General features: G+C 42.3%; 1 protein-coding gene across 7 annotated transcripts in view; it reads left to right on the forward strand.

Moving 5' to 3' along the window:
* LOC135527413 (ubiquitin conjugation factor E4 B-like) overlaps nt 1-26,706 on the forward strand; it is an 84,608-nt gene that overhangs the window by 18,452 nt on the left and 39,450 nt on the right. For 3 of the 7 annotated variants that reach the window (XM_064955948.1, XM_064955950.1, XM_064955952.1), the window contains 8 exons: nt 1,355-1,445; nt 10,426-10,573; nt 10,855-11,080; nt 15,716-15,857; nt 17,701-17,801; nt 23,686-23,797; nt 24,040-24,123; nt 24,604-24,660. In XM_064955948.1, coding sequence (XP_064812020.1) covers nt 1,355-1,445; nt 10,426-10,573; nt 10,855-11,080; nt 15,716-15,857; nt 17,701-17,801; nt 23,686-23,797; nt 24,040-24,123; nt 24,604-24,660 — 961 coding nt within the window. Of the gene's footprint in view, nt 1-1,354; nt 1,446-10,425; nt 10,574-10,854; nt 11,081-11,736; nt 11,978-15,715; nt 15,858-17,700; nt 17,802-23,685; nt 23,798-24,039; nt 24,124-24,603; nt 24,661-26,706 lie in introns of those variants that run through there. The other 4 variants (XM_064955949.1, XM_064955951.1, XM_064955953.1 and 1 more) reach the window with 2 other exon arrangements.

The raw sequence follows: 26,706 nt of genomic DNA on the forward strand, positions 1-26,706 counted from the left end.
CTTTTTCTGACACTCTTATCTATCAGAATGGTAGGATGTTGTATAAACTCACTAGAAGGCGGAGTTAAAATTAGTTTGCCCACAATAACCATAGTTCCATTTCTACAGGAGTTGATATGCTTTCCTCTGTTGCTTATTCTGACAGGGAGAACTGGAGCACTACCAAACCCTGTCCTTCAGGCTCTAAAACAGTTTGATGTTGCTGGGACTGGAGCCCTACCAGACCCTGTCCTTCAGTCTCTAAAACAGTTTGATGTTGCTGGGACTGGAGTCCTTCCAGACCCTGTCTGTCAGTCTCTAAAACAGTTTAATGTTGCTGGGTCTGGAGCTCGACCAGACCCTGTCTGTCAGTCTCTAAAACAGTTTGATGTTGCTGGGACTGGAGCACTACCAGACCCTGTCCTTCAGTCTCTAAAACAGTTTGTTGCTGGAAAAATGTTCCGAACCCTTTCAATAACACGAGGGGGCAAGCAAGAATTATTGTCTTCCATCTGCAAATGAGGGTGTTGAATTTTTAAAATTCTTTCCACAGACTGTAGGCAGGCCAAAATCTCTCACCATCGATCTACCCACAATGATGGTGGTCGTGATGAAATCTGATGGGGGAGGAAGAAGGGGCTCATCAGAGACAGTAGCAGCAGCATTATGTACAAAATCATTTTAAAAAAATGTGAAAAAACGTAACACAATAGCACGGTTGGTCAAGAACCCATGAAAATACAGCAATCCTCTCTGGCACCATTTAATACTCACGAACAACAGAGATGTATTGTCTGTCTAGATGTGCAAGGAGTTGACTCCGCCTCCTTGGAGGGGGGTATAAAATATTCAGTACCAGTCAAGATTGGACAATCTAGTTGATTATCCATGGGTTAGGGCGTTCGTCATTGGTGCTGGTGGACCTGATTCAAGAGCCAACAAGGGAATCACCCTACTCTCACATACTTAGGAAAATACACTACAGGTAAAAAGTTTTAGAACACCTACTCATTAAAGGGCTTTTCTTTATTTTTGACTATTTTCTACATTGTAGAGTAATAGGGAAGACATTCAAACTATGGAATATGGAATCATGTAGTAACAAAAAAAAAGTGTAAAATATATTTTATATTTGATATTCTTGTGGAAAAAGTCAAGGGGTGTGAATACTTTGCACAGTATATAACCTCTAAAAGTCTAAACCATTGGGGGGTAACAGAAAATGACGACAAGTGTTGCGATAAGACGGCCACCCGCTGCATTTAACTGTTCTTCACCACTGTGTGTGTCCTTTTGTGTTGATAGCCTGTTACTGTGATTTGATGCAGGGATGAATTCATTGACCATGTTGCTCCCCCCCCTCTCTGTGGCCCAGCAGCATATCCCAAGTGGATGTGGACTCAGGGATAGAGAACATGGAGGTGGAGGACAATGACCGCAGGGAGAGGAGGAACCTGGCTGAAAAGGTAGGCAGGACTCCCAATCCACCCTCTTCCTTCCGGTATGTACTTTGATCAGTTGCTCCTTGGCTGTATTCAATGGCACCCTCTATTCCCTATACTACTTTTGACCAGAGCCTTCAGACGCAGCCTCTATCATGAAAAGGGTCTGCCAAATGAATGGGAGATAACAGAACTCTTTTTCTCTTTCGGTGCGAGATGGTATATCAATACGTTGGACCAAATGAGCTGGGGTTTCATGTACTCCAAATGAAATACATGTTGTGTTTGTCACATGTCAATACAACAGATGTAGGCTTTACCGTAAATGCTTACTTATGAGCCCTTTACCAACCGTGTGAAGTTAAGAAAATGTGCAAATAAAAGTAGAAAGTAGTGACACAATAGATAACAATAACGAGGCTATATCAAATCAAGCAGTATTTATACAGCACATTTCCAACATGTAATCTAACACAATGTTCACAGGAAAAAACAATAATTAAAGCTGAAGTATTTACTGCACAACAAAAATACATAAAATGACAAACTGAAAGACTTAAAAGCACGCCAAGGAAAGCAAAGCTAAAAAGGTTTTAAGATCTCTTTTTTTTTAAGTGTCCACAGTTTTGGCCCCCCTCAACTTCTCTGGCAGGCTATTCCAGACGCTGCCTCCATGCCTCTTGGTCCTAGGCTTTGGGATAGTTAAAAGGACAATGCCAGAGGACCTGAGTGACCTACTGGGTACATAACTTAAAAGCATGTCTGACATATATTGGGGTGCACAGTCTAGGATTTCTTTAAGAACAATAGAAAATCTGGCAGCCAGTGCGGAGACCATAAAACCAGTGTAATGTGTGCTCTTCATCTGGTCTTGGTCAGTACCTGTGCTGCAGCATTCTGTATGGTTTGCAGTTGACCAATGGCTTTCTTGGCGTCCATCCATGTAAGAGACAAGCTAGTTAAATTTTCAGATATTACAAGTTTCTAATGTCGTTTTCATTTCAAGTTAAAGCATACGGTTAGCTATCTAGGTGTGGAAATACAAATAGTCTGGGTAGCCATTTGATTATCTGTTCATGAGTCTTATGGCTTGGGGGTAGAAGCTGTTTTAGAAGCCTCTTGAACCTCGACTTGGCGCTCCGGTTACGCTTTCCGTGCGGGAGCAGAGAGAACAGTCTGACTAGGGTGGCTGGAGTCTTTGACAATTTTAGGGCTTTCCTCTGACACCGCGTGGTATAGAGGTCCTGGATGGCAGGAAGCTTGGCCCCGAAGATGTACTGGGTCGTGCGCACTACCCTCTGTGGTGCCTTGCAGTCGGAGGCCGAGCAGTTGTCATACCAGGCAGTTATGCAACCCGTCAGGATGCTGTGGTGGTTAATTTCTTCACTATCAAATGAGGAGAGGCAAACTTATCACACAAGTTATACTTAAACAAAATATTTAATCACTTATTAATAAGGGAGCAGGTCAATACAACGCACACCTATAAAGTGAATCAATTGAGTGCTCTACGATAATGTCTGGTTGACGTTTAACGCTCAGATGATTCATTGCACCAGTCCCTCCTGCAGCAAAGCACCCGCACAATATGATGCTGCCACCCTCGTGCTTCACGGTTGGGATGGTGTTCTTCGGCTTGCAAGCCTCCCCCTTTTTCCTCCAAACATAACGATGGTCATTATGGCCAAACCGTTCTATTTTTGTTTCATCAGACCAGAGGACATTTCTCCAAAAAGTACGATCTTTGTCCCCATGTGCAGTTTCAAACCATGGTCTGGCTTTCTTTGTGGCGGTTTTGGAGCCGTGGCTTCTTCCTTGCTGAGTTGCCTTTCAGGTTTTGTCGACAAAGGACTTGTTTTACTGTGGATATAGATACTTTTGTACCCGTTTCCTTCAGCATCTTCCTGGTCCTTTGCTGTTGTTCTGGGATTGATTTGCACATTTTGCACCAAAGTACGTTCATCTATAGGAGTCTGAACGCGTCTCCTTCCTGAGTGGAATGATGGCTGCGTGGTCCCATGGTGTTTATACTTGCGTACTATTGTTTGTACAGATGAACGTGGTACCTTCAGGCATTTAGAAATTGCTCCCAAGGATGAACCAGACTTGTGGAGGTCTAGATTTGTTTTCTGAGGTCTTGGCTGATTTATTTTGATTTTCCATTGATGTCAAGCATAGAGGTACTGAGTTTGAAGGTAGGCCTTGAAATACATCCACAGGTACACCTCCAATTGACTCAAATGATGTCAATTAGCCTATCAGAAGCTTCTAAAGCCATGACATAATTTTCTGGAATTTTCCAAGCTGTTTAAAGGCACAGTCAACTTAGTGTTTGTAAACTTCTGACTCACTGGAATTGTGAAATAATCTCTGTAAACAATTGTTGGAAAAATTACTTGTCATGCACCAACTTACCAAATCTATTGTTTGTTAACAAGAAATGTGTGTTGGTTGAAAAACCCAGTTTTAATGACTCCAAATCTAAGTTTATGTAAATTTACAACTTCAATTGTATTGTATCCACTAGTTTAGTGATTGTGCTTATGCTTTCATCGTGTCCCAAAACTCTTTCCACCGACACTCAAGAATAAAGGCCATACAAAGTGATTTTTCACCTTTTACTTTTTTGATTTCATATGATTAATTTTAACGATTATTTTTAATGAAACGAACAATTTATTTTTTTATTTACCTTTATTTAGCTAGGCAAGTCAGTTATGAACAAATTCTTATTTTCAATGATAGCCTAGGAACAGTGGGTTAACTTCCTTGTTCAGGGGCAGACCGACAGACCTTGTCAGCTCAGGGATTCGAACTTGCAACCTTGGGTTACTAGCCCAACGCTCTAACCACTAGGCTACCCTGCCGCCCATTCATTATATTTGCTGAATCAAATAATTTGTGAATCGTGAACTTTGTATTTTCGAAAAAAAGATTTAGATGTAGCTTGTCTTGGATTATGTGGCTTCAAAATTCAAACGTTACGAGCACATTTGACCTATCCTTTTTGCAGGTGCATGGTAACAGTCAAATAAAATAGGACTGACCTCACACTGCTCTTAAGTGTCACTGCTCTTTATTAAGCTTTAAGTATTGGCCTCACGGCCTTCGTCAGAGCTTTTGAGTTATTTAAAAATTAGCACCCTTATGTAGACCAAGCCCCACCACGTCCGTTCCACTCATCGAATGGGGTTGTCGAGGGAAAACAAATTTTCTACCAAATATCACAATATGCATTTTATAAATATTAGAATAAAGTGTGTACATAACCTATTAAACACATCTGTAAAACCACAATGAGGACATCGACCTATCAAGAAAGTTTTCATAAATCATTGTGTTCAGCGAAAGAAAAACAGAGTAATCTGAAATAGGGGCAAATTTCATGTTCACGTTTACAAGATAACATACAGGCATTTCATCATTAAGACCTTTAGGAACTAATGTCTGGAGGGTGAAAACCCCAAGACATTCTCTTTTACTATTATTATTAACCTCCCCTGTCTGATATCTTAACTTTCTCTATGCCACAAAATCTAAAGGTAGAAATGTCATGCTTCAGGTCATTAAAATGTACTGCGACTGGATAATCCCTGTCGTTTCTCCTGATTGAACGTTTATCTTCACAAATTCTCTGTTTGAGAGAGCAAGAGGTTTTACCGACATAGCACAGCCCACATGGACATTTAATGATGTCGATGGGTGTTGGAGCACGTAATAATGTCATTTATTTGGTACTGTTTTCCTGTGTGTGGGTGCCAGAAATATTCAAACTGTGCGCAGCAACTGCATTTATAGCTACCATTCGGAAGAGAGCGTAAAAAAGCCTGGTTGATTTTATTTTGTGGCTGGCAGTTGGCATGGCCCTATTTATCGCGTAAATTGCGACCTCTCCTATATACAATAAGTGGTTTATTTTTAAGTTCAGCCAGCTGGGTCCAATGATAAAATATGCCATCTCAAACTTTTCGTGAGTTCAAAGTATGTGGTTGTGAACATTACGGATTGTTCTTTAGCTTTTAGCAGGTCTTTTTTGTAGCAGTTCATCTCGTGTTTCCCCCAATGCCAAATGAAGACCTTCATCCACACATTGTGGAGAGTAGCCTCATCTTAGAATCCTAGTGCGCATCTCCGCTGCTTTTTCTACATAGTCCTCTATGGAGTGGTGTGTATATTCGGCGCAGTCTGAAAAACGGGCTTCTTGGAAGTCCTCTCTTTAATGGCTCCGGATGGAAGCTGTCCCCCTGTAATAGAGTATTTCTGTCCGGGTTTTTTCTATACAGAGTTGTAAACAGGGTTCCATTTGATTTCTCAATCCACATATTGAGGTAGTGAACACGTTGAGTGTCACATTCAATAGTGAATTTGAGATTGGGGTTAATGTCATTGAGTAATGCCATAAAGTCTGACAGCTCTTTTTCTGTTCCTTCCCATGTGCAAAACATTTTGTCAATATATCGATACCACTTCAAGACTTTATTCAAAAATTGATTTTAGTTTTCATTATTAACAAAAAGTTCCTCAAAATGACCCACATAAAGGTCAGCATAGCTTGGCGCGAATGTGGAGCCCATCGACGTTCCATTCGTTTGGAGGTAGAATTCATCATCAAACCTGAAGTAGATAACGTCAAAACATATTCATGTTGGTGGGTATTTGTTAGTATGTCGGTCTCTCAAATAGTGAGCTAGGACTGCCAGCTGGTATATAGACTCGACATCTGTGACCAAACAAGTCTTCTGTTCAACCCGTTATTGGTGACATCTTGTTTATGAAGTCGATAGTCTTTCACACATGTCAATGCTTGCACATGAGATTCAATTAGAGTCTACGAAGTTCGACAATGCCTCTAGCATTGAGCATATAGCAACCTCTGGTCTGCCTTGATAATTGCCTTGTGTTTTAGGTTTGTGTAATTTTGGTAAAATGTACAGACATGGACGTATGGCACATTTGCAGCAAATGTATTCAGGCTTTGAGATCAGGTTGTTTAATAGGGCTCCACATTAGAGCATATATCTGAGCTTCTCAACCGGACCTTGATCAACTGGCTCTGTGTTTGAGCATGGCTTGATCAATGTCTTTTTATTTAACCTTTATTTCATCAAGGAGTCATACTGAGACCAAGGTCTCTTTTTACAGATGAGTTACAGAACAAAATATATTTAAAAAAAAGAGTCATAAACAGACATTCATCAGTAAAAAGGTCCTCAATTAGTGTTCTGAATTGGCCTAGAGGCACCAAAACATCACATCTCACTACATTTTGAAGAGTGTTCTACAAATAAGGTGCAAAAAAACTAAAAGCTGATTTACCTAAAACTCAGTAGGGACCAAAGGAATTTCCAGAGTTAGCCATCCCTGAGACCAGGTGTGGTAACTCCTATGTCTAAAGTTTAGTAGTGATGTTAGGTAAAGTGGGACTTTTTGTAAAAGGGCTTTATACATTTTTTTATAAATAGCAATGTATCAACCTATGTGACCTCAGAGGGCAAACCAACTTTCTGGTAGCGAATGCGAAATGAGTGCTAAAACTGTCACCCGTAATTAAGCGCAGTGCGCTATGATAAACGGCATCTAACGGCATTAATAAAGTAGAAGCTGCGTTCATATAGAGGATGTCGCCATAGTCTAGGACCGATAGGAACGCCGACATTCCTAATCTGCTTTCTACTGTTTATCGAGAGGTAGGATCTATTTCTATAGAAGAAGCCCATTTTATTCGCAGCTTAACTCTTCAATAGGCTTTTTAAAAGACACCTTTTCATCTGTCCAGTTGCTCAGATACTTGAAAGCAGGGACACGATCAATATGGACACCAACCAAAGTACATATGCTTAAATCATGCGTTATTTTTATGCGCTCTAGAGAACATGTACTTAGTTTTACCTGCATTCAATACTAATTACAGGTCAATAGAATTATTTTGTTGTACAATGAAGACCGACTGTAGTTCAGATGGAGCCTGGTCAACTGTGAGGGAAATAGCATACACAACAGTATCATTAGCATACAATTGCGAGTTACACTTTTTTTTTTACAGACAAGATAATGTTGTTAATGTAAACAGTAAAAAAACAGGACCCAAAATTCACCCCTGTGGGACACCTATCATAATATCCAGGAATCCTGATTAAACACCATCAGTAGATCCACATTGAGTTATATCTGTCATTTAATTTTTTAACCAGTTACATGCAGCCTGGTCTAGGCCAATTGAGGAAAGCCTCAGATTTAGCAGTGTGTGATCAACCGTATCGAAAGGTCCATGAAGAGGGCAGCACAATGTTGCTTTTTATCCATACAATTAACCACATTTGTACTAGGGATGCCGCAGAGATAGTGCTATGACCTTGTCTAAACTCGACTGATGTACATTTAGAATACATTTCAAAGATCAGAAAAATCTTAGCTGAGAATGAATCAAGAATTCTAATATTTTAGTTAGGAATGTTTAGAAATAGGGTGATTTTTATTATTTTGAAATGTATTTGGGTCCCAATGGTCACCACTTTTGTGATGGGGTAGTGGGCCGGCTTCCACACCTGGGGATAGTACTAGATATAATCGTCGGCTCAAAAATATGGGTTAATGATTCAGCAGTCGGGGGGAAATTGGATCAAGCATTTCATCTAGCACAGCAGATGGTGAATCTGTTTTCATTTCAGCAATTTACTATGTGTTGACCGTTGAGACGCTGGTAGATGGAAGAGCAGTCGATTTGACTGTCAAAAGCCACCGTTTCTCTCAAATAAAAAGCTGGCAGAGATAAAATTATTTTTAAACGCCACTTATCCCCTTCTCAGTTATGCCAGTGTCAGACAGAACTTGCTTAAGCAGGTAAGAAGAGGATCACCAGCAGTCCAAGAGAGCTTAAATAGTAGCTTGATTTAGCCTGTTTTTGTTTTTGGAGCTATCGTTCACCCTGAATTCTTTAAAAGGGTGGTGTTTTTCTGTCAAAAATATTTCCTAAATTCACCAAACTTGCTTTGCAGAAACAGGCTCATTCATCGAGGGAGTTTGACTTCTAATTAATTCAAAGGCATTATATTTCCATGCTTTCAATTGTGTAAGATGGTTGAACTCATCAATTGGATCATATCTTACTGGTAAATATACAGTGCATTCAGAAAGTATTCAGACCTCTTGACTTTTGCCTCATTTTGTTACGTTACAGCCTTATTCTAAAATTGATTAATTTTCACATTTACATAAGTATTCAGACCCTTTAATTAGTACTTTGTTGAAGCACCTTTGGCAGCGATTACAGCATCAAGTCTTCTTGGGTATGACGCTACAAGCTTGACACCTGTATTTGGGGAGTTTCTCCCATTCTTCTCTGCATATCCCCTCAAGCTCTGTCAGGTTGGATGCGGAGCGTAGCTGTACCGCTCTTTTCAGGTCTCTCCAGAGATGTTCGATCAGGTTCAAGTCTGGGGTCTGGCTGGGCCACTCAAGGACATTCAGAGACTTGAAGCCAATCCAGCATTGTCTTGGCTGTGTGCTTAGGGTCGTTGTCTTGTTGGAAGATGAACCTTCACCCCAGTCTGAGGTCCTGAGCACTCTGGAGCAGGTTTTCATCAAGGATCGGTTTGTACTTTGCTCTGTTCATCTTTCCCTAGATCCGGACTTGTCTCCCAGTCCCCAGAGCATGATGCTGCCACCACAATGCTTCACCGTAGGGAGGGTGCCAGGTTTCCTCCAAATGTGACGCTTTGCATTCAGGCCAAATAGTTCAATCTTGGTTTCATCAGACCAGAGACTTGTTTTTCATGGTCGAAGAGTCAGAGGACTGTCACGTGCCTTTTTACTGAGGAGTGGCTTCCTTCTGGCCACTCTACCATAATAAAGGCCTGATTTGGTGGAGTGCTGCCGAGATGGTTGTCCTTCTGGAAAGTTCTCCCATCTCTACAGAGGAACTCTGGATCTCTGTCAGAGTGACCGTCAGAAGAGTCTTGGTGGTTCAAAACTTCTTCCATTTAAGAATGTTGAAGGCCACTGTGTTCTTGGAAATGTTTTGGTACCCTTCCCCAGATCTGTTCCTCAACAAAATCCTGTCTCAGCTCTATGGATAATTCCTTCAACCTCATGGCTTGGTTTCTGATCTGACTTGCACTGTTAACTGTGGGACCTTATATTGACAGGTGTCCCCCTTTCCCAATCAATTTAATTTACCACAGGTGAACTCCAATCAAGTTGTAGAAATATCTCAAGGATAATCAAAGGAAACAGGATGCACCTGATCTCAATGTCAAGTCTGAGAGCAAAGGGTCTGAATACTTTTTGTAAACATTTCTAAAAAAAACTGTTTTTGCTTTGTCATTATGGGTTATTGTGTGTAGATTGAGGATTTTTTTTATTTAATGTGGAAATGGTGAAGATCTATGAAAAAGTTAATGACATGTTTAAATGAAGTCTATTTCTCTGTCCAAGGTCCTGAACGTGAACATTGATAGGCCCTGCCCTACTGTGATCTCCAGACAACAGCTCTGTCCAGTGTGCTAACCCCAATTGATTTAAGATGAATGGACTGTCACTTGGTTGATGTTAATCCAAATTATTTGTCTGATTGTTAGTGCTGCCTTGTTGATTGTCGGCTTTATATTTCTAAATTAAATTGAATCTCAACGTTGATAGAGAAATATGCTTTGACTGTTAGGTCGATTAATTTTGTTGTTGTTGTAATTAGTCATTTTTGTTATTACTTCCTTTTATTGAATGTAGACCTTATTTTTCTAAATTAATTTGAATTCAATCTCCGAAGAAAAAATAAACTCCCACTGCTGTTGTTCATCACTTTGTTTTTTCAAGTTCACATGTCGGCCTCGTGGCCTTTGATTCACACATTGCACCCTGATCCCCCTGCATTTACCCAAGGGCATGTAAATGCAGATTTTTCCCGCCTGTCGATACACTCAACATGACCGCAGGTCCACCTGTCACTTGAGCAGCATTGTCCGCTCTAGCTAGTACTTCTAACTTTCCATGGGTGTGCCTGTCCCAGGAATCCGCTGAAACCTCAGATGTCTCTGAAGAGCAGGCTCTGCAGCTCATCTGTAAGATCCTGCGTGTCTCCTGGAAGGAGCAGGACAGAGATGTCATCTTTCTCCCCTCGCTTGCCGCAGAGTTCCACCAGAGCAGCCCCAAAGACGGTAGGGCAAAGATGCAAGAGATTTGATATGATTTTCTTGAATTGTATAGCTTTTTGCAGAAAAGTCCTAGATTAGTGCTTTAGGATATTGGCATCTGAATGCAATAGCTATTTTTAAAAATGTATCTCTTCTAACCCAATGTTTCTGTTGAAATTTGAAGAAAATATTTGTATTAAATTGAAATGCGAATAGTTTTTTTGTCTCATGTATACTATTGTACATTGCACTGCAATGACAAGTCACAAATGACGTGTGTGTGCTATTTATTTTCCTCCTCCCAGTCTACTCTGACTTCAAAGACCTGATTGGCCAGATCCTGATGGAGGTTCTCATGATGTCCAGCATGTCGCACACCCACAATCCCTTCGCCAGCCTGACTGCCACGTCCCAGCCTATTGCTGCTGCCAAATCTCCCGACCGCCACCTGACGCTGGTTCAGCCCTCTAGCCAGGGCGGCAGTCCCATGGCCACCTGTGCAAGCTCATTTGGGGCCAGCTCTCTGTCCAGGCAAGTATGCCCCAATGACCCCACAACTATTCCCCAGTCCTGGGTATATACAGTAGGACTGTGTCCCAAATGGCATTCTATTCGCTATAGAGCTCCCCTACTTTTGACTAGCTCCAATAGGGCTCTGGTCAAAAGTAGTACTCTGTATAGGGAATAGGGTGCCATTTGGAGCCCAGCCTAAACTTACCATTTGCACATTGTTCAAATTCAACCAGTGCCATTTAACTCGATCTCTGATTAGAAATTGTACAAGACACCCTGATGGAATCCATTGAAAATAGTGTCTAATGGAATTCCTATATTGAAATTGACAGAGATTGAATTGTTCCCTTTCTTGTAATTGAGGCCTACTCAATAGGAAGTGTTGTGTTTTTTTTTAATTGGCACAGTCATGGTATCGTTCTGTGTTCTTCGTTAAGTCTTATATAACCCCTTTGTTTTGCCATGTTGTCCACAGCCTATACGGGTTTAGTCCACACCCACTGGCATTTAACCCATCCAGGATGACCTCTCCATCTCTACCCCCTTCCACACATCCAATGGTAGCCCCAAGTCCCCCTACGATGGCCAACCCCTCTAGGCTCTCTCTCTCCACCCCCCTGCCCGTCTCCCAGCGCTACCGGCCCTACTCTGTCACCTCTCCCTGCGGGCTCTCCACCCCCCCTTGCCCCACTCTGGCCAGTCTCCCTGGGTTTTCCTCCGTCCCTGGCCCTGTCCCTGCATGTTTCCCAGTACCGCCCATCGCCCTGTCCCAGGCCCCAGCCCCAAGACTACCAACCACCCCCAGTCGGTTCTCCTTCCCTCCTCCAGACCTCGCCCACCCAGCTCCATGCCCCCCCCTCTGCTGCCCACCTCGCCCAGAGCAGCTGCCCGACAAGCTGCCCGGATCCCATCTAGGTACTTCCTCAACCACCTGTGTGCAACAAGCTACCTTACTAAAACATTAATCCTCCTCCAGCCTCCGCTGCCCACGATATACCCCCCCCCTCCCCTAACACGATTGGATTAGAGTATGAACTGAAAAGCTTGCTCTGTCGATTGAAATGTGGTTGCAAACGCTGTCAAATGAAATGAGAAGTAAAGCCCTTTTCCACCAAGTTAGAATTTAAATGTACTCTCTTGTGCTGCATGCCACTTCCTGAAATGTGCCACTAGACACTTGGGATGTGTCCCAATTGGCACACTATTTACTATATAGTTCCCTACTTTTGACCAAGGCCCATAGCGAATACGGTATGGTGCCATTTTGGATACAGCTTTTGTTTGGTGGGTGATACTAGTCTCGTGGGGCATCCTTCCAAATCTCATCTGGTATTAAAATGCTTGTGTATTGCTACATGATGATGGGCTACTTGTGTAGGCCTATTGCATAAATTAATATGGGTCTTTTCCCAGACACAGACTCAGCCTAGTCCTGGAATAAAAATACATTTCTATGTAGTTTTTCCATTGAGTTGCTTTTTTGTCCAGGACTAGGTTTAATCTGTGTCTGGGGAAGAAGTCAGAGTAAAGGTTTACATATAATTCCCACCCACAAACCTTAAATTCTCTGATTAGAACAATTTACAATCGCTGTCATAAAAAATAGTGTGTATGTGTAAATAAAATGCTCCGTGTTTGGTCAGTTGGGACAATGGTGCAGTTCTGACCAATAAAAACTTGGAGCTGGAACAGTGTTATTGAGAAACCAGGAAAAACCCTTTATTTTGCTTGCAAATGCATTGCTTGTCCTGCAAGTTTTTTTGTGTGCAACATAGCTTTGGTTCTCTTTGACTATGGTGGCTGTAGGAGCCCATGTGTCCTTGTATCTTCATATATGTTGATGGACATGGAATTAGGTCAGCACTAGGGGAGTAGTCTGGTGTTCTATTCCACAGTCAATCACAATCAGGGTTCAGCTGAAGTCCGAGAGACGGTGTGCTAGTCATATCACTTCCTTCCTATGTCCTTTCCAGTGCTACCCTCTTCTTTCCCAACCCACCCTCTCTTATATATGACCTGTGTGTCTCAACTGTCCACCAAATCCTGTCTTAGTCTTCATGTTTTTCCACCCTGACCACCTATTTTATCCCTCCTTCCTCCACGCCAGCCCCCTCTCCTTTCTGTTCTTCGCCCTCTCTGACATGTCTCAGGACAGCAGCGACGAAGAGGATGAGCAGAAGGAGGATTTTGTTTCAGTTTGGGTCCAGGTATACCCCGCTGCACGGCCTGTGTGTTCAGTAGACCCACCGGCAGGTAGGCCTGTACCCTAACTGCCCTAAGCTCTCTCCTGGCCCTTTTACACTAAGTCTGAATTTGTCCTGGTAGGTGACCTAAACTGGGAGATGATTAAACCACCTGACCGAGTCCTAAAGCAATGGGACTCCCTAAATCTTTCTCAGATTATTACCAATCCCACAATGACTCCAAGCAACCAGAAAGGGTACTCTCCTCGACGTTATCCTAACAAATAATCCTGATAGGTATCAGTCTGGTGTTTTCTGTAATGACCTTAGTGATCACTGTTTTACAGCCTGTGTTCGTAATGGCTGCTCAGTGAAACGACCTGTTCTGATTTGTCATTGCTAAACAACTTTAATGAGCAAGCCTTCCTTCATGAACTGGCCTCTGTAAAATGGTATAGAATCAGCTTGATCCCTTCCATCGAAGACGCTTGGACTTTCTTTTTTTCAGTGGTATTGTTAACAAACACACCACCATAAAGAAAATGAGAATTAAAAACAGGTTCAGCCCCTGTTTCGGCCGTGATCTTGCAGAGTTACTCCACCTCAGGAATTGCATTTGGCGACAGGCTCGGCACACACACTCAGGCTTACTGGCTCTCGTTCAGGCTAATGAGAAATAAGTGCACTCCAAAGTTAGTTACTTTAAGGAGTAAGTCAGGATTCCTGTTTGACTCAGCCATGCCTCCTTGCCCCTCCCAACATTTCCTCATCTCCCACCCCTTCTAATGCAACTAGCCTCAACCCTTCTCCCTCTTTCCCCTGCCCCGCTACAAAGTTTCTCCCTGCAGGCAGTCACTGAGTCCAAGGTGCTGAAGGAGCTCCTGAAACTTGACCCTGGGCCAGATGGTTTAGACCCTTACTTCTTTAAGGTTGCTGCCCATATCATCACCAAACCTTTAACCTCTCTCTCCTTTCTGGAGAGGTTTTACATTGTATTTTTAATCCCAGCTCCCGTCCCCACAGGAGGCCTTTTTGGTAGACCGTCATTGTAAATAAGAATTTGTTGTTCACGGACTTGCCTAGATAAGTAAATAAAATATTTAAACTCTAACCACTGCTTCTCAAATGGCACCCAATTCCCTACTTAGTGCACTAATTTTGACCAGAACCCCAGGTCCCTGGCCAAATGTAGTGCACTATATAGGTATTAGATGCCCTTTGGGACGTAACCAGCGTTAAACCACTGCAGGCCAGCTGCCGCAGGAACAGGTTGAGAAATGTCGAGGCTGTAAACACTTGCAGATTTGACAGGCCTCGGCTGTATTTGAAGCTTAACCTCAGAACTAGTTTATTTCAGTACAGATTGAGGCAGGGTGCTCAGCTTTGTTGTCTGAATTGCAGTTAAGTAAACAAAAAAAAGATTGACTAGGCTAGCACTGCAGTTAGTGCCTGATATCAGGTAGTCAAGCACTAGGATCCTGAAGGTCTTGGAAATAATCAGCACGAGTTTGGCCCAGGATTGTAATTTCCCAGTGAATTAGCCCTGTCATGTACTGTAGCTCAGATGGCCAATTTCTCTAGCTCTCGGATCAAATGTGTGATTTGTGGAAAGGATCCAAAGTTTAGACCTGTCTGTCAAGACCAGGCAAATAAGCCTTGAAGTGCATGTCGAAGACATGTTTAATCTTTCTGCAAACAATATTCAGATCAAAGACGACAACGGGTTTGATCTTGTCTTCAGATGGTGTCTGTTATCCGCAATATCCCTGCAGTCACTAAAAAGTTAGATTTCTGCGGTATTGGCAGAACATTTTTTGCAATACGTGTGCAACACAGCCCTGGTATCTCCTAGCGATAGTTTGTCACAACTGTAGATAACATGACTAACTGTATAGCCAGAGGTTTGTGTTGGTGTGAAGATGCTCCCAGGTTACCCACCGGTCTGTCTTCTGGAACCGTCCACTAGCAATGCATTAGCTTAGACACCTGTGAACCCTTGTGGTCAATCTCTGTAGAATCCATGACCTGTATTGTGTTCATTAGGCACCAAATGGAAGGAAATGAACTGAAAATGGACTGAAACAAACCAGGAGGGAGCAAGCGGCTACATGGAGTTGAACAAAAATAAACGCAAAAGGTTTTCCGTTGCGTGCCGTATTAAACACGACCCAGCTTTAAACTTTAAACTTCAAACTGCTATTGAGGGAAATTATTGAAGGAATTTTTCGAAATCGAAGAGTTAAGTTAGTTAGATTTCAAACTCAAGAATTGTGGATAAAAAATGCTGAAACACTACGCTGCAGTACTGTAGCTAACGTTGGACATTTCTTTCAGGAGAACCTGAAAGGCGCTTATTTACCACATTTGTCCACGCGGCTTGTTTCTTATGGTGTCCTGGTTCTACACCTGTCGTACTGTTAAATGTAATGACTTTGTCTCCCTCTGTTTTACTCTCCATCTGTCTATGTAGTCTGGGTGTGTCTGCAGGGGGAATTGACTCGCAATCCTGCAGCGACTGCTTCTCCATCGAGGCGTGCATGGAGACTGAGATGCTCAACTACCTCATCGAGCGCTTCGACAGTGTCGGCATGGAGGAGAGTAAGGCGCCCAAGGTAAACTGGAAACACCCCAAACATAGGGGTCAACCCTGAGGTGGGGAGCCACATATCTACTCATTTGGAAGTAGGGTTGGGAAATGCCGGGGACCTCACGATATTATCACCGTACTTCGGTGTCGATATTTATTGCTATTCGATACTGCCATTTTATTTCGATGATGAACCAAACATTATTGCTCACTATTTGTCTGCGGCAGAGAGAAAGGTGAGAGCAGGAGAAAATTTGTTTCGATCAGTCATGGAAATAGAAGTACTGACAACATGTTGGTTCACAGTTTAAAAATAAGATGTAGAACAAGCTATAGGATGAAAAATAGCGGCGTTTTGCAGCAGGTACAGCCCACTAGTGCTAGCTAACGCTACTTAGCACAACATTATTTTGTTGTATTTTACCAATCAATACATGGAGTCAAAGTAACATCATCCAAAAAATAATCTAGGTTTCTATAGATTTTTTCCCCCCATCACTATTTGAAGCATTTGGAAACACCATTTTAAGATAGTGTCCCCAAACAATACTTACTTTTCAGCTATGCGTGGTGTGCTGTAAGACCTCTGGTTGTAGCAGAAATGTCCTGAGATGAGGCAAAGTTAAATTTGCACATCGGAACACTCTTTTCTGATTTAAAATGTGTGTTATTTAAAAGAGAGATGGACATAACACATGTAGATAAACCCCTCGCAACACAAATTCAGGTAATAACCAATGGAGTTCAGAGCCTGACCACAATTAGGGCTGTGGCGGTCTTGACATTTTGTCAGCCGGTGATTGTTAAACTGATAACTGCCGGTCCCACGGTAATTTACCTTTTTTAATTGACATAAACACATTTAGCATCTCCTGGCTTCCACCACAGCTTTCAAGCCACTGATGCAGACCTTTTGGAACATCTACATTTAAAAAGTCTAATAAATAGATTTTATATAGCATACACCATCACAATAAATCCATTAATTATTTTAGATAGGTCTAAAGAAACAAGTCCTCCTATATGCTTAATTTAGTTATTTATGCAACTTTAATCGTGACACAAATGTTGGGGTATAGGTTTTGATTTTTAATGCATTCTATAGACAATTGCATAGCCTATAGAATGTTGCGCAACGTGAGCTCATGGGCTCTCATGAAGTGTTTGATTTAGATTTTTTAAAACATTTGCATTGATGTCAGAGTTATTAGAGTGACAATAGAGTGCTGAGTACCAGGCAGTTGGCAGGTTGGTAGGCTACTAATGATCAGCAGCAGCATCCGAGCACAGTTTTGGAGAAGCCTAGTTGGAATCGGCTAAACTTTGAACATTGAGATATTAAATAAAGGATAGAGCCTTGAATAGGAAGAGTGAAAGGGACTGGGTTGTGTGTCAGAAGTTAATGGTTCTCTGTGGGAAGACGGATAGCTTTGGAATGTGTTGGGTGGAAGGGAGTAGAGCAACGGTTGAGATAGGGGAGACAGATGGACATCTGTGGACTGGGGGAAGAAGGTTTTGCGGTCTGAATACAGCTGTGTTGACCTTTTGGGAAGAATTAAACTTGATTAAGCTTCTCTAGTGTCCGTGAGTTATTTACTCTGAAAAATAAGGACCTAACACTAGTTACCATGACTAAATGGTCAGATGGAATGCGACTGTGGTTGTGACTTGTGACCAGCGGTGTGGTGGTAATGCGGTCACCGTATCAGCCCTAACCACAATACCGCTCACGATGAGAGAATGCGCCACTCCTCTGTGACCAAATTATGATTCCACAGAAGAATGTGGAGACAGGGTCACCTTGACCTGAGCAGCCCTGATGGTGTCAAAACAAACTGTACTTCTCTTTCCTCCTCTTGTCTTCTCAGATTTGCAGCCACCCCAGTGTCAGTCAGCTCCTCAGCAACATACGCTCACAGTGCATTTCCCACGCCGCTCTTGTCCTTCAGGGTGCCCTCACGCAGCCCAGGTCAGTCTGACACCTTCCTGTCACATGTGACCTCTTCCAATACTGCGGTCATAATAGTCATTTCTATTATTCTGTTCATCAGTGTTTCCCCTGCCATTGAATAGGAGTGTCTAGCTGTCTAGGTCTGTTGCCTGTTAGTTTCAGATGACCCATTTATTTCAAATAGATATTTTTTTAACAACCCAAATATCTACTCGTAGACACATGGAAGAAAAAAAAAAAAGTTGTGATGCCAGATGGCCTGGATGTTGCTTTTGCCTGGGAATTAAACTATGGAAAAGACATGTTTTGAATGTTGTGATGCCAGATGGCCTGGATGTTGCTTTTGCCTGGGAATTAAACTCTGGAAAAGACATGATTTGAAAGTTGTGATGCCAGATGGCCTGGATGTTGCTTTCACCTGGGAATTAAACTATGGAAAAGACATGTTTTTGTCTGCTATTTCAGCCCCCCTAGCAGGAGCTTCTGTTCTAGCACCATAGCAACGCATTTATTTATCATTGGGTTCACATATCCACATTATTTTGCCATGTCTTTTACACCTTTGCTCCCACACTCCACAGTTCTCTCACCATTCTCAGAGCACGTTAGTTAGCATGCATGCTACCACTTGTTAAAGGGCAGAATACAGGTATATGATGCAAGAATTTGGTCAAACATAAGTTTGTTCCTCCAAATAGTATTGGCCAGGAGACTCGTTCCAGGTATGTTGTGTGTCTATGTTATATCCTACACAATACGCATTGCAAGAATGAAAATTAGATACGTAAAATGGCCATCTTGCATAGTTGCAAGCGTGTGTAGCCTCAGTTTAGTAACTCGACGCAGTCAATCAGTACAATTATTTAGTAAGCCCTTTTTACATCAACAGATGTCATAAAGTGCTTATACAGAAACCCAGCCTAAAACCCCAAACAGCAAGCAATGCAGATGTAGAAGCACAGTGGCTAGGAAAAACTCCCTAGGAAGAAACCTAGAGCAGTCAGGGTCAGGAGTGGCCAGTCTTCTTCTGGTTGTCAGTGAAGATTGTTCTTCAAGATGTTGAAACATTCATAGATGACCAGCAGGGTGAAATAATCATAGTGGTTGTAGAGGTTGCAACAAGTCAGCACCTCAGGAGTAAATGTCAGTTGGCTTTTCATAGCCGAGCATTCAGACAGAGTATTTCTATCTATTAGGGATCCAACACATATACTGCCTGCATCAGTTACCTGATGTGTAATAGAGTTCCATGTCGTCATGACTCTATGTAGTATTGTGTGCCTCCCATTGTCTGTTCTGGCCTTGGGGACTGTGAAGAGACCTCTGGTGGCATATGCATGGGTGTCCGAGCAGTTTTTTGCTAGCAGTTTAAACACACCTTGGTGCATTCATCTTGTCAGCAGTTCTTACAAAAGCAAGTAGTGATGAAGTCAATTTCTCCTCCACTTTGAGCCATGAGAGATTTACATGCATATCATTAATGTTAGCTCCCCGTGTACATATAGGGGCCAGCCGTGCTGCCCTGTTCTGAGCCAATTGTAATTTTCCTAAATCCTTTTTTAAAATCCTTTTGGCACTTGACCACACGTCTCAACGGTAGTCCAGGTGCGACAAAACTAGGGCCTGTAGGACCAGCCTTGTTGATCGTGTTTATAAGGCAGATGAGCACCTTATTATGGACAGACTTATCCCCATCTTAGCTACTGTTGTATCAATATGTACAATGCTTTTAGTTTTTTTAAATATTTAGGGCTAACTTATTCCTTGACACCCATTCTCAATCTAGTTCAGGTTATTTTAGTAGCTGATGTGTCGTCATCCGCATGCATAGACACACTGACTTTACTCAAAGCCAGTGGTGTGTCGTTAGTAAAGATTGAAAAAAGTAATGGGCCAAGACAGCTTCCCTGGTGAATTACTGATTCTACTTGGAATATGTTGGAGAGGCTTCTATTGAAGAGCACCCTGTGTTATGTTATACAGATAACTCTTTATCCACAATATAGCAGGGGGTGTAAAGCCATAACACACACATTTTTCCAGCAGCAGACAATGATCGATAATGTCAAAAACCACACTGAAGTCTAACAAATCAGCCCCGACAATCTTTTTGTCATTAATTTCTCTCAGCCAATCATCAGTCATTTGTGTAAGTGCTGTGCTTGTTGAATATCCTTCCCTGTAAGTGTGCTGAAAGTCTGTTGTCAATTTGTTGACTGTAAAATAGCATTGTATCTGGTCGAACAAAATATTTTCCAAAAGTTTAATACGGGTTGGTAAAAGGCTGATTGATTGGCTTTATGAGCCAGTAAAGTGCGCTTTACTATTCTTAGGTAGCGGAATGACTTTTGTTCCCTCCAGGCCTGAGGGCACACACTTCCGAGAAGACTTAAATTGAAGATATGGCAAAATAGGAGGGGCAATATTGTCCATTATTATCCTCAGTAATTTTCCATCCAAGTTGTCAGACACCGGTAGCTTGTCATAGTTGATAGACAACAATACTTTTTTAAAGTCTTCTAAACTCATTTGAAGGAATTCAAATGTACAATGCTTGTCTTTCATAATTTGGTCAGATATACAGTACCAGTCAAAAGTTTGGACACACTTACTCATTCAAGGGGTTTATTTTTACTATTTTCTACATTGTAGAATAGTAGTGAAGACATATGAAACTATGAAATAACACATATGGAATCATGTAGTAACAAGGTTTTAAACAAAATATATTTTAATTTGAGATTCTTCAAAGTAGTCACCCTTTGACTTGATGACAGCTTTGCACATTCTGGGCATTCTCTCAACCAGCTTCTTGAGTCACCTGGAATGCATTTCAGTTAACAGCTGTGCCTTGTTAAAAGTTCATTTGTGGAATTTCTTTCCTTCTTAATGTGTTTGAGCCAATCAGTTGTGTTGTGACAAAGTAGGGGATGGTATACAGAAGATATCCCTATTTGGTAAACACCAAGTCCATATTATGGCAAGAACAGCTCAAATAAGCAAAGAGAAACGACAGTCCATCATTACTTTAAGACAAGAAGGTCAGTCAATCCGGAAAATGTCAAGATCTTTGAAAGTTTTTTAAAGTGCAGTTGCAACAACCATCAAGCGCTATGAAGCTGGCTCTCATGAGGACCGCCACAGGAAAGGAAGACCCAGAGTTACCTCTGCTGCAGAGGATCAGTTCAGTAGAGTTAACTGCACCTCAGATTGCAGCCCAAATAAATGCTTCACAGAGTGAATAACAGACACATCTCAACATCATCTGTTCAGAGGAGACTGCATGAATCAGGGCTTCATGGTCGGGTTGCTGCAAAGAAACCACTACTAAAGGACGCAAATAAGAAGAAGAGACTTGCTTGGGCCAAGAAACACAATCAATGGATATTAGACTGGTGGAAATCTGTCCTTTGGTCTGATGCAAAATTTGAGATTTTTGCTTACCACCACCGTGTCTTTGTGAGACGCAGAGTAGGTGAACGGATGATCTCCGCATGTGTCATTCCCACCGTGAAGCATGGAGGAGAAGGTGTAATTGTGTGGGGGTGCTTTGCTGGTGACACTGATTTATTTAAAATTCAGGCATGCTTAACAAGCATGGGATACAACAGCATTCTGCAGCAATACGCCATCCCACCTAGTTTGCGCTTAGTCCCACTCTCATTTGTTTTTCAACAGGACAATGACCCAACACATCTCCAGGCTGTGTAAGGGCTATTTGACCAAGAAGGCGAGTGACGGAGTGCTGCATCAGATGACCTGGCCTCCACAATCACCCGACCTCAACCCAATTGAGATGGTTTGGGATAAGTTGGACCGCAGAGTGAAGGAAAAGCGGCGAACATGTGCTCCACATGTGTGGGAACTCCTTCAAGACTTTTGGAAAAGCATTCCAGGTAAAGCTGGTTTAGAGAATGCCAAGTGTGCGCAAAGCTGTCAAGGCGAAGGGTGGCTACTTTGAAGAATCAAAAATATATTTTGGGTTACCACATGATTACTTATTTGTGATTTCATAGTTGTGATGTCTTCACTATTATTTTACAGTGTAGAAAATAATACAAATAAAGAAAAACCCTTGAATGAGTAGGTGTGTCCAAACTTTTGACTGGTACTGTACTTGGATGTGTAGTGTCTGCATTTGTTGCTGGCATGACATGCCCAAATTTGCTAATCATGTCAATTAACAAATAATTAAAGTAGTTGGCAATATCAGTGGGTCTTGTGACTAATGAGGCATCTGATTCAAATAATGTTGGAGCCGAGTTAGACTTTTTGCTCAAAATTTAATTGAAGGTGCTCCAAAGCCTTTTACTATCATTCTTTATATAATTTATCTTTGGTTCATAGTATAGCAGAGGCAGGTCAGGGTTCCATAGCTGCAGGCAGAACAGCGGAAACTGGATCAGCAGCCCAACCAGGTAGACTGGGGACAAAGCCAGTCAGGAGTGTCCAGGTAGTTCTGAGGTATTGTCCTAGGGCTCAGATCCTCTGGGAAGGAAGAGCGAAAGATTGGAGAAATCAAGGTAGTATCCTTAAGATCACACAGGAGAAATATGACTGATTGACCGTAGCCCCTCGGCACATACACTACATGACCAAAAGTATGCAGTCACCTGCTCGTTGAAAATCTCATTCTAAAATCATGTGTATTGATTTGGTCTTCCCTTTGCTGCTATAACAACCTCCATTCTTCTGGGAAGGCTTTCCACTAGATGTTGGAATATTGCTATGGGGACTTGCTTCCATTCAGCCACAAGCATTAGTGAGGTCGGGCACTGATGTTGGACGATTTGGCCTGGCTCGCAGTCGGCATTTCAATTCATCCCAAATGTGTTTGATTGGGTTGAGGTCAGGGATCTGTGCAGGCCAGTTAAGTTCTTCCACACCGATCTTGACAAACCATTTCTGTATGGACCTTGCTTTGTGCACAGGGGCATTGTCATAGTGAAACAGGAAAGAGTCTTCACCAAACTGTTGTAAGCACAGAATCGTCTAGAATGTCATTGTATGCCTTAGTTCCAGTGAAGGGAAATTTTAACGCTAAGGGGCCTAGACCGAACCATGAAATACAGCCCCAGACCATTATTCCTCCTCCATCAAACTTTACAGTATGCACTATGTATTGGGGCAGGTAGCGTTCTCCTGGCATCCGCCAAACCGAGATCTGACTGCCAGATGGTGATGTGTGATTCATCACTACAGAGAATGCGTTTTCACTGCTCCAGAGTCCAATGGCGGCGAGCTTTACGCCACTCCAGCCGACGCTTGGCATTGCGCATGGTGATCTTAGCTTTCTGTCTGCTGCTCGGCCAAAGAAACCCATTTCATGAACGTCCCATCGAACATTTATTGTGCGGATGTTGCTTCCAGAAGCAGTTTGGAACTCCGTAGTGAGTGTTGCAACCAAGGAAAGACTATTTTTAAGCTCTACGCGTTGTCTCAATTTCATTCAAGTCAGCAACAGGTGTGGCTGAAATAGCCAAATCCACTAATTTGAAGGGGAGTCCACATACTTTTGTATATATTGTGTAGACTATTGCAGCATAAGGACTGAGACGGGGTTGGGGGACACCGTGGTCCCGTCTGACAATTCCCCTGGACAGGACAAACCAGGCAGAATATAACCCCACCCACTTTGCCAAAGCACAGCCTCGCACCACCAGAGGGATATCAACAGACAAACTAATACTACCCTGAGATAAGGCAGCGTACAGCCCTCGATGCTTGCCCCCACCACACGAGCTTTTGTTAGAATGCCTGTTCTGCCAATTGTTAAATGGTAGAAAACAAGAATACAATGCACATTTTCTCATTCAAAATACGCTCCTAATTTGGTCTCATGGTTCAGGTATGTTGTGTGTCTGAGTAAAAGCGTTCCTCCTCCCCTTGCCCCTCCACTCAGGAGCCCCCTGCAGCAGTCCCTGCTGGTGCCCTACATGCTGTGCCGAAACCTGCCGTATGGCTTTATCCAGGAGCTGGCCCGCATGACCCACCAGGAGGAGGTCTTCAGACAGGTGGGCTCAACCGACAGACCGAATGACACACAGACTATGCTTTTATTAGTGTGACGTTGTCCAAGCTAGTAGAAGGTAAGACTGAGCATTTAAAGGTCCATTAGAAAACATTTGGTAATTGAGAATTTGGTCAAACCATGTGAAATCCAGCAGATTACCAAGTTATCCTGTACATTTCACCATGATGATTTTCAGCTATCTTTACTGTGGTGCAATCCTCATCTGCTCACCTGCACTTTCAGATCTTCGTTCCAATCCTTCAAGGGCTGGGTCTGGCTGTGAAAGAATGTTCCTTCGACAGTGACAACTTTAAATTCCCCCTCATGGTAAGGTGGCAGCGGTGAAGTACTGCAGCCTGTCTATTTAACTGATGGGGGAGGAGATTGAGATGTGCCAAATGGATTATGTTCCCGGCATGGCTGAACCTCTGCTAGCGTGACGAGCCAGTAAACCCTGAGCGAACCTTTTAGGCTCCCACCATATATATTTATTCATTCAATGGTTATTTTTTTGGTGGACCGGTTGGGATATTGAGTGTGCACGTTTGTTCCATTCTAATTGCCGTGGTCTAAGGGGCTAGTAATTATATTTCTATGGCTCCCAGTACTTTTTACACACATCACGTCTTGTCACATCTGTCATAACATGACATCGGGCGTTTGTAGTTTTTTACACCAGGGGACGGAAACTTAATTGAAGATCACATTTGAATATGGTCATTTAACAGTCAAATGGTCAATGTTATGAGGTTATTTGGGATGGGTGTTTATTTAACGTTCACTTACGACGTGTTTTGTTTTCTACAGGCTTTAGCTGAGCTCTGTGAGATAAAGTTTGGGAAGACTCACCCCATGTGCAATTTGGTGAGTATGTTCTGAGAGACGGAGACATCTTTCTTATCTCTTCATCTATTACATAATTTGTAGTGGTTTAAAGGTACTTTTTTCGTACCAAACCATTCGGTACAGGGACCTCGTTTCGGGCCACACTGTGAACATGAATTAATACATAAAAAAATTCAACACTCAGCCTGTAGGCTATGCCTTCGCTCCTTCTTGAGTAAATCTGATCTGAAAAAAAAAAATTGAGGCTATTCTGTTAAAACAACTAGAGCCTATGCTCAGTAATCTTAATTGTATCACTTCAAGCTGTCCTTTTGTGAGGTGCACCCGGGAACTTGTTCTGTACAATGGCGAGTGGTGAGGTAGATAAACCAGGAGAATTATCCATCGTCGTTTAAATCTTCCGTTTGGGAACATTTTGGCTTCCCAGTAGATTACTATGGCGATGGACAGAGAGACCTCAAACATGTTGTCACATTTACGCTGACATCACCCCAGTATTCCTTCCAAGACGGAAACGCAAAACAACAACCACACAACTACATCTTCCCCATACATTTAAGCAGCCCTTTACAGCGGATTCTGACCAGGCCAAAGAAATGACAAGAGCGATAGGTATGTTTACAGCTGCGGATATGCGCCCACTCTGTGGTTGAGAAGAATAGGGGGTTTCAGCACCTCTTGAAAGTGCGCGAGCCATGATACAAACTTCGCCCTCTCGCACCCATTTCAGCAAACTGGTACTACTCGCTCTATACAATCAAGCAACATCAAAGTTGCCAATGAATTGGCCAATGCCCCTGTGTTGCGCTTACTACAGATGGATGGACGTCCAGGGCTCCAGACCTACTTAACAGTGACATCCCATCTCATTACCCCAGAGTGGGAAAGTCAAAGTAGGGTGCTAAAGAATCACCCCCTTTATGAGAGTCACACAAATGTGCATATTTTTCTTAGTTAGAAAACATTATAGCACAGGCCAATACAATGTCATAGCCATGTTTACATATTGATTTCACATGGATATTGCACTTTATTTTAGTGTTGAGTAATTGTTTTTTTTTCATGTAAAAATATTCAGTGTTGGTATTCTTGATTGTGCTCTCATTAGGCATTATGACTCATAATTAGGATTATCAACACTTTGTATTTCTTAAATAAACATAGGTTAACTACAGTAACTGTTGACATTTAATTTTCCCACTGTACCAAAATCGAACCATGACCCCAAAAGCCACAATACGTACCCGAACCATAGGTTCACGTTACACCCCTTAGAATTAGCTAACGATCTCCTCCATAGCACCTCATAATCCAAGGTGTTGACTCTCTTCTTCCCCATGGGAAGACAAAGGATGCGTCCCAAATGGAACCCTATTCCCGTTGTAGTGCACTACTTTTCACTAGGTCCCACAGTGCTGTGTTCAAAAGTTTTGCACCATAAAGGAAATTGGGTGCCCTTTGGAACATAGACACAATCCCCTTACGCGTAAATAAGGAATATATGCCTTCAGAAAGTGTTCAGACCCCTTGACTTTTTCCACATTTTTAGGTTACAGCCTTATTCTAAAATGTATTAAAACAACAACAAAAAATCATAATTAATCTACACACAATACCCCATAATGACAAAGCAGAAATGTTTTTTTAAATTTATTTTGCTAATTTCAACAACAACAAAAAATCTACTGAAATATCACATTTACATCGGTATTTATACCCTTTACCAGTAATTTGTTGAAGCACCTTGGGCAACAATTGCAGCCTCTAGTCTTCTTGGGTATGATGCTACAAGCTTGGCACACCTGTATTTGTGGAGTTTCTCCCATTATTCTCTGCAGATCTTCTCATGCTCTGACAGGTTGCATGGGGAGCATTGCTGCACAGCTATTTTCAGGTCTCTCCAGAGATGTTCGATCGCGTTAAACTCCGGGCTCTGGCTGGTCCGCTCAAGGACATTCAGAGACTTGTCCCGAAGCCACTCCTGTGTTATCTTGGCTGTGTGTTTAGGTTCGTTGTCCTGTTGGAAGGTGAACCTTTGACCCAGTTTGAGGTCCTGAGCTCTCT

This window comes from Oncorhynchus masou, chromosome 33 (genome assembly GCF_036934945.1).
Source record: "Oncorhynchus masou masou isolate Uvic2021 chromosome 33, UVic_Omas_1.1, whole genome shotgun sequence".
In the NCBI taxonomy this organism is placed as follows: Eukaryota; Metazoa; Chordata; class Actinopteri; order Salmoniformes; family Salmonidae; genus Oncorhynchus; species Oncorhynchus masou.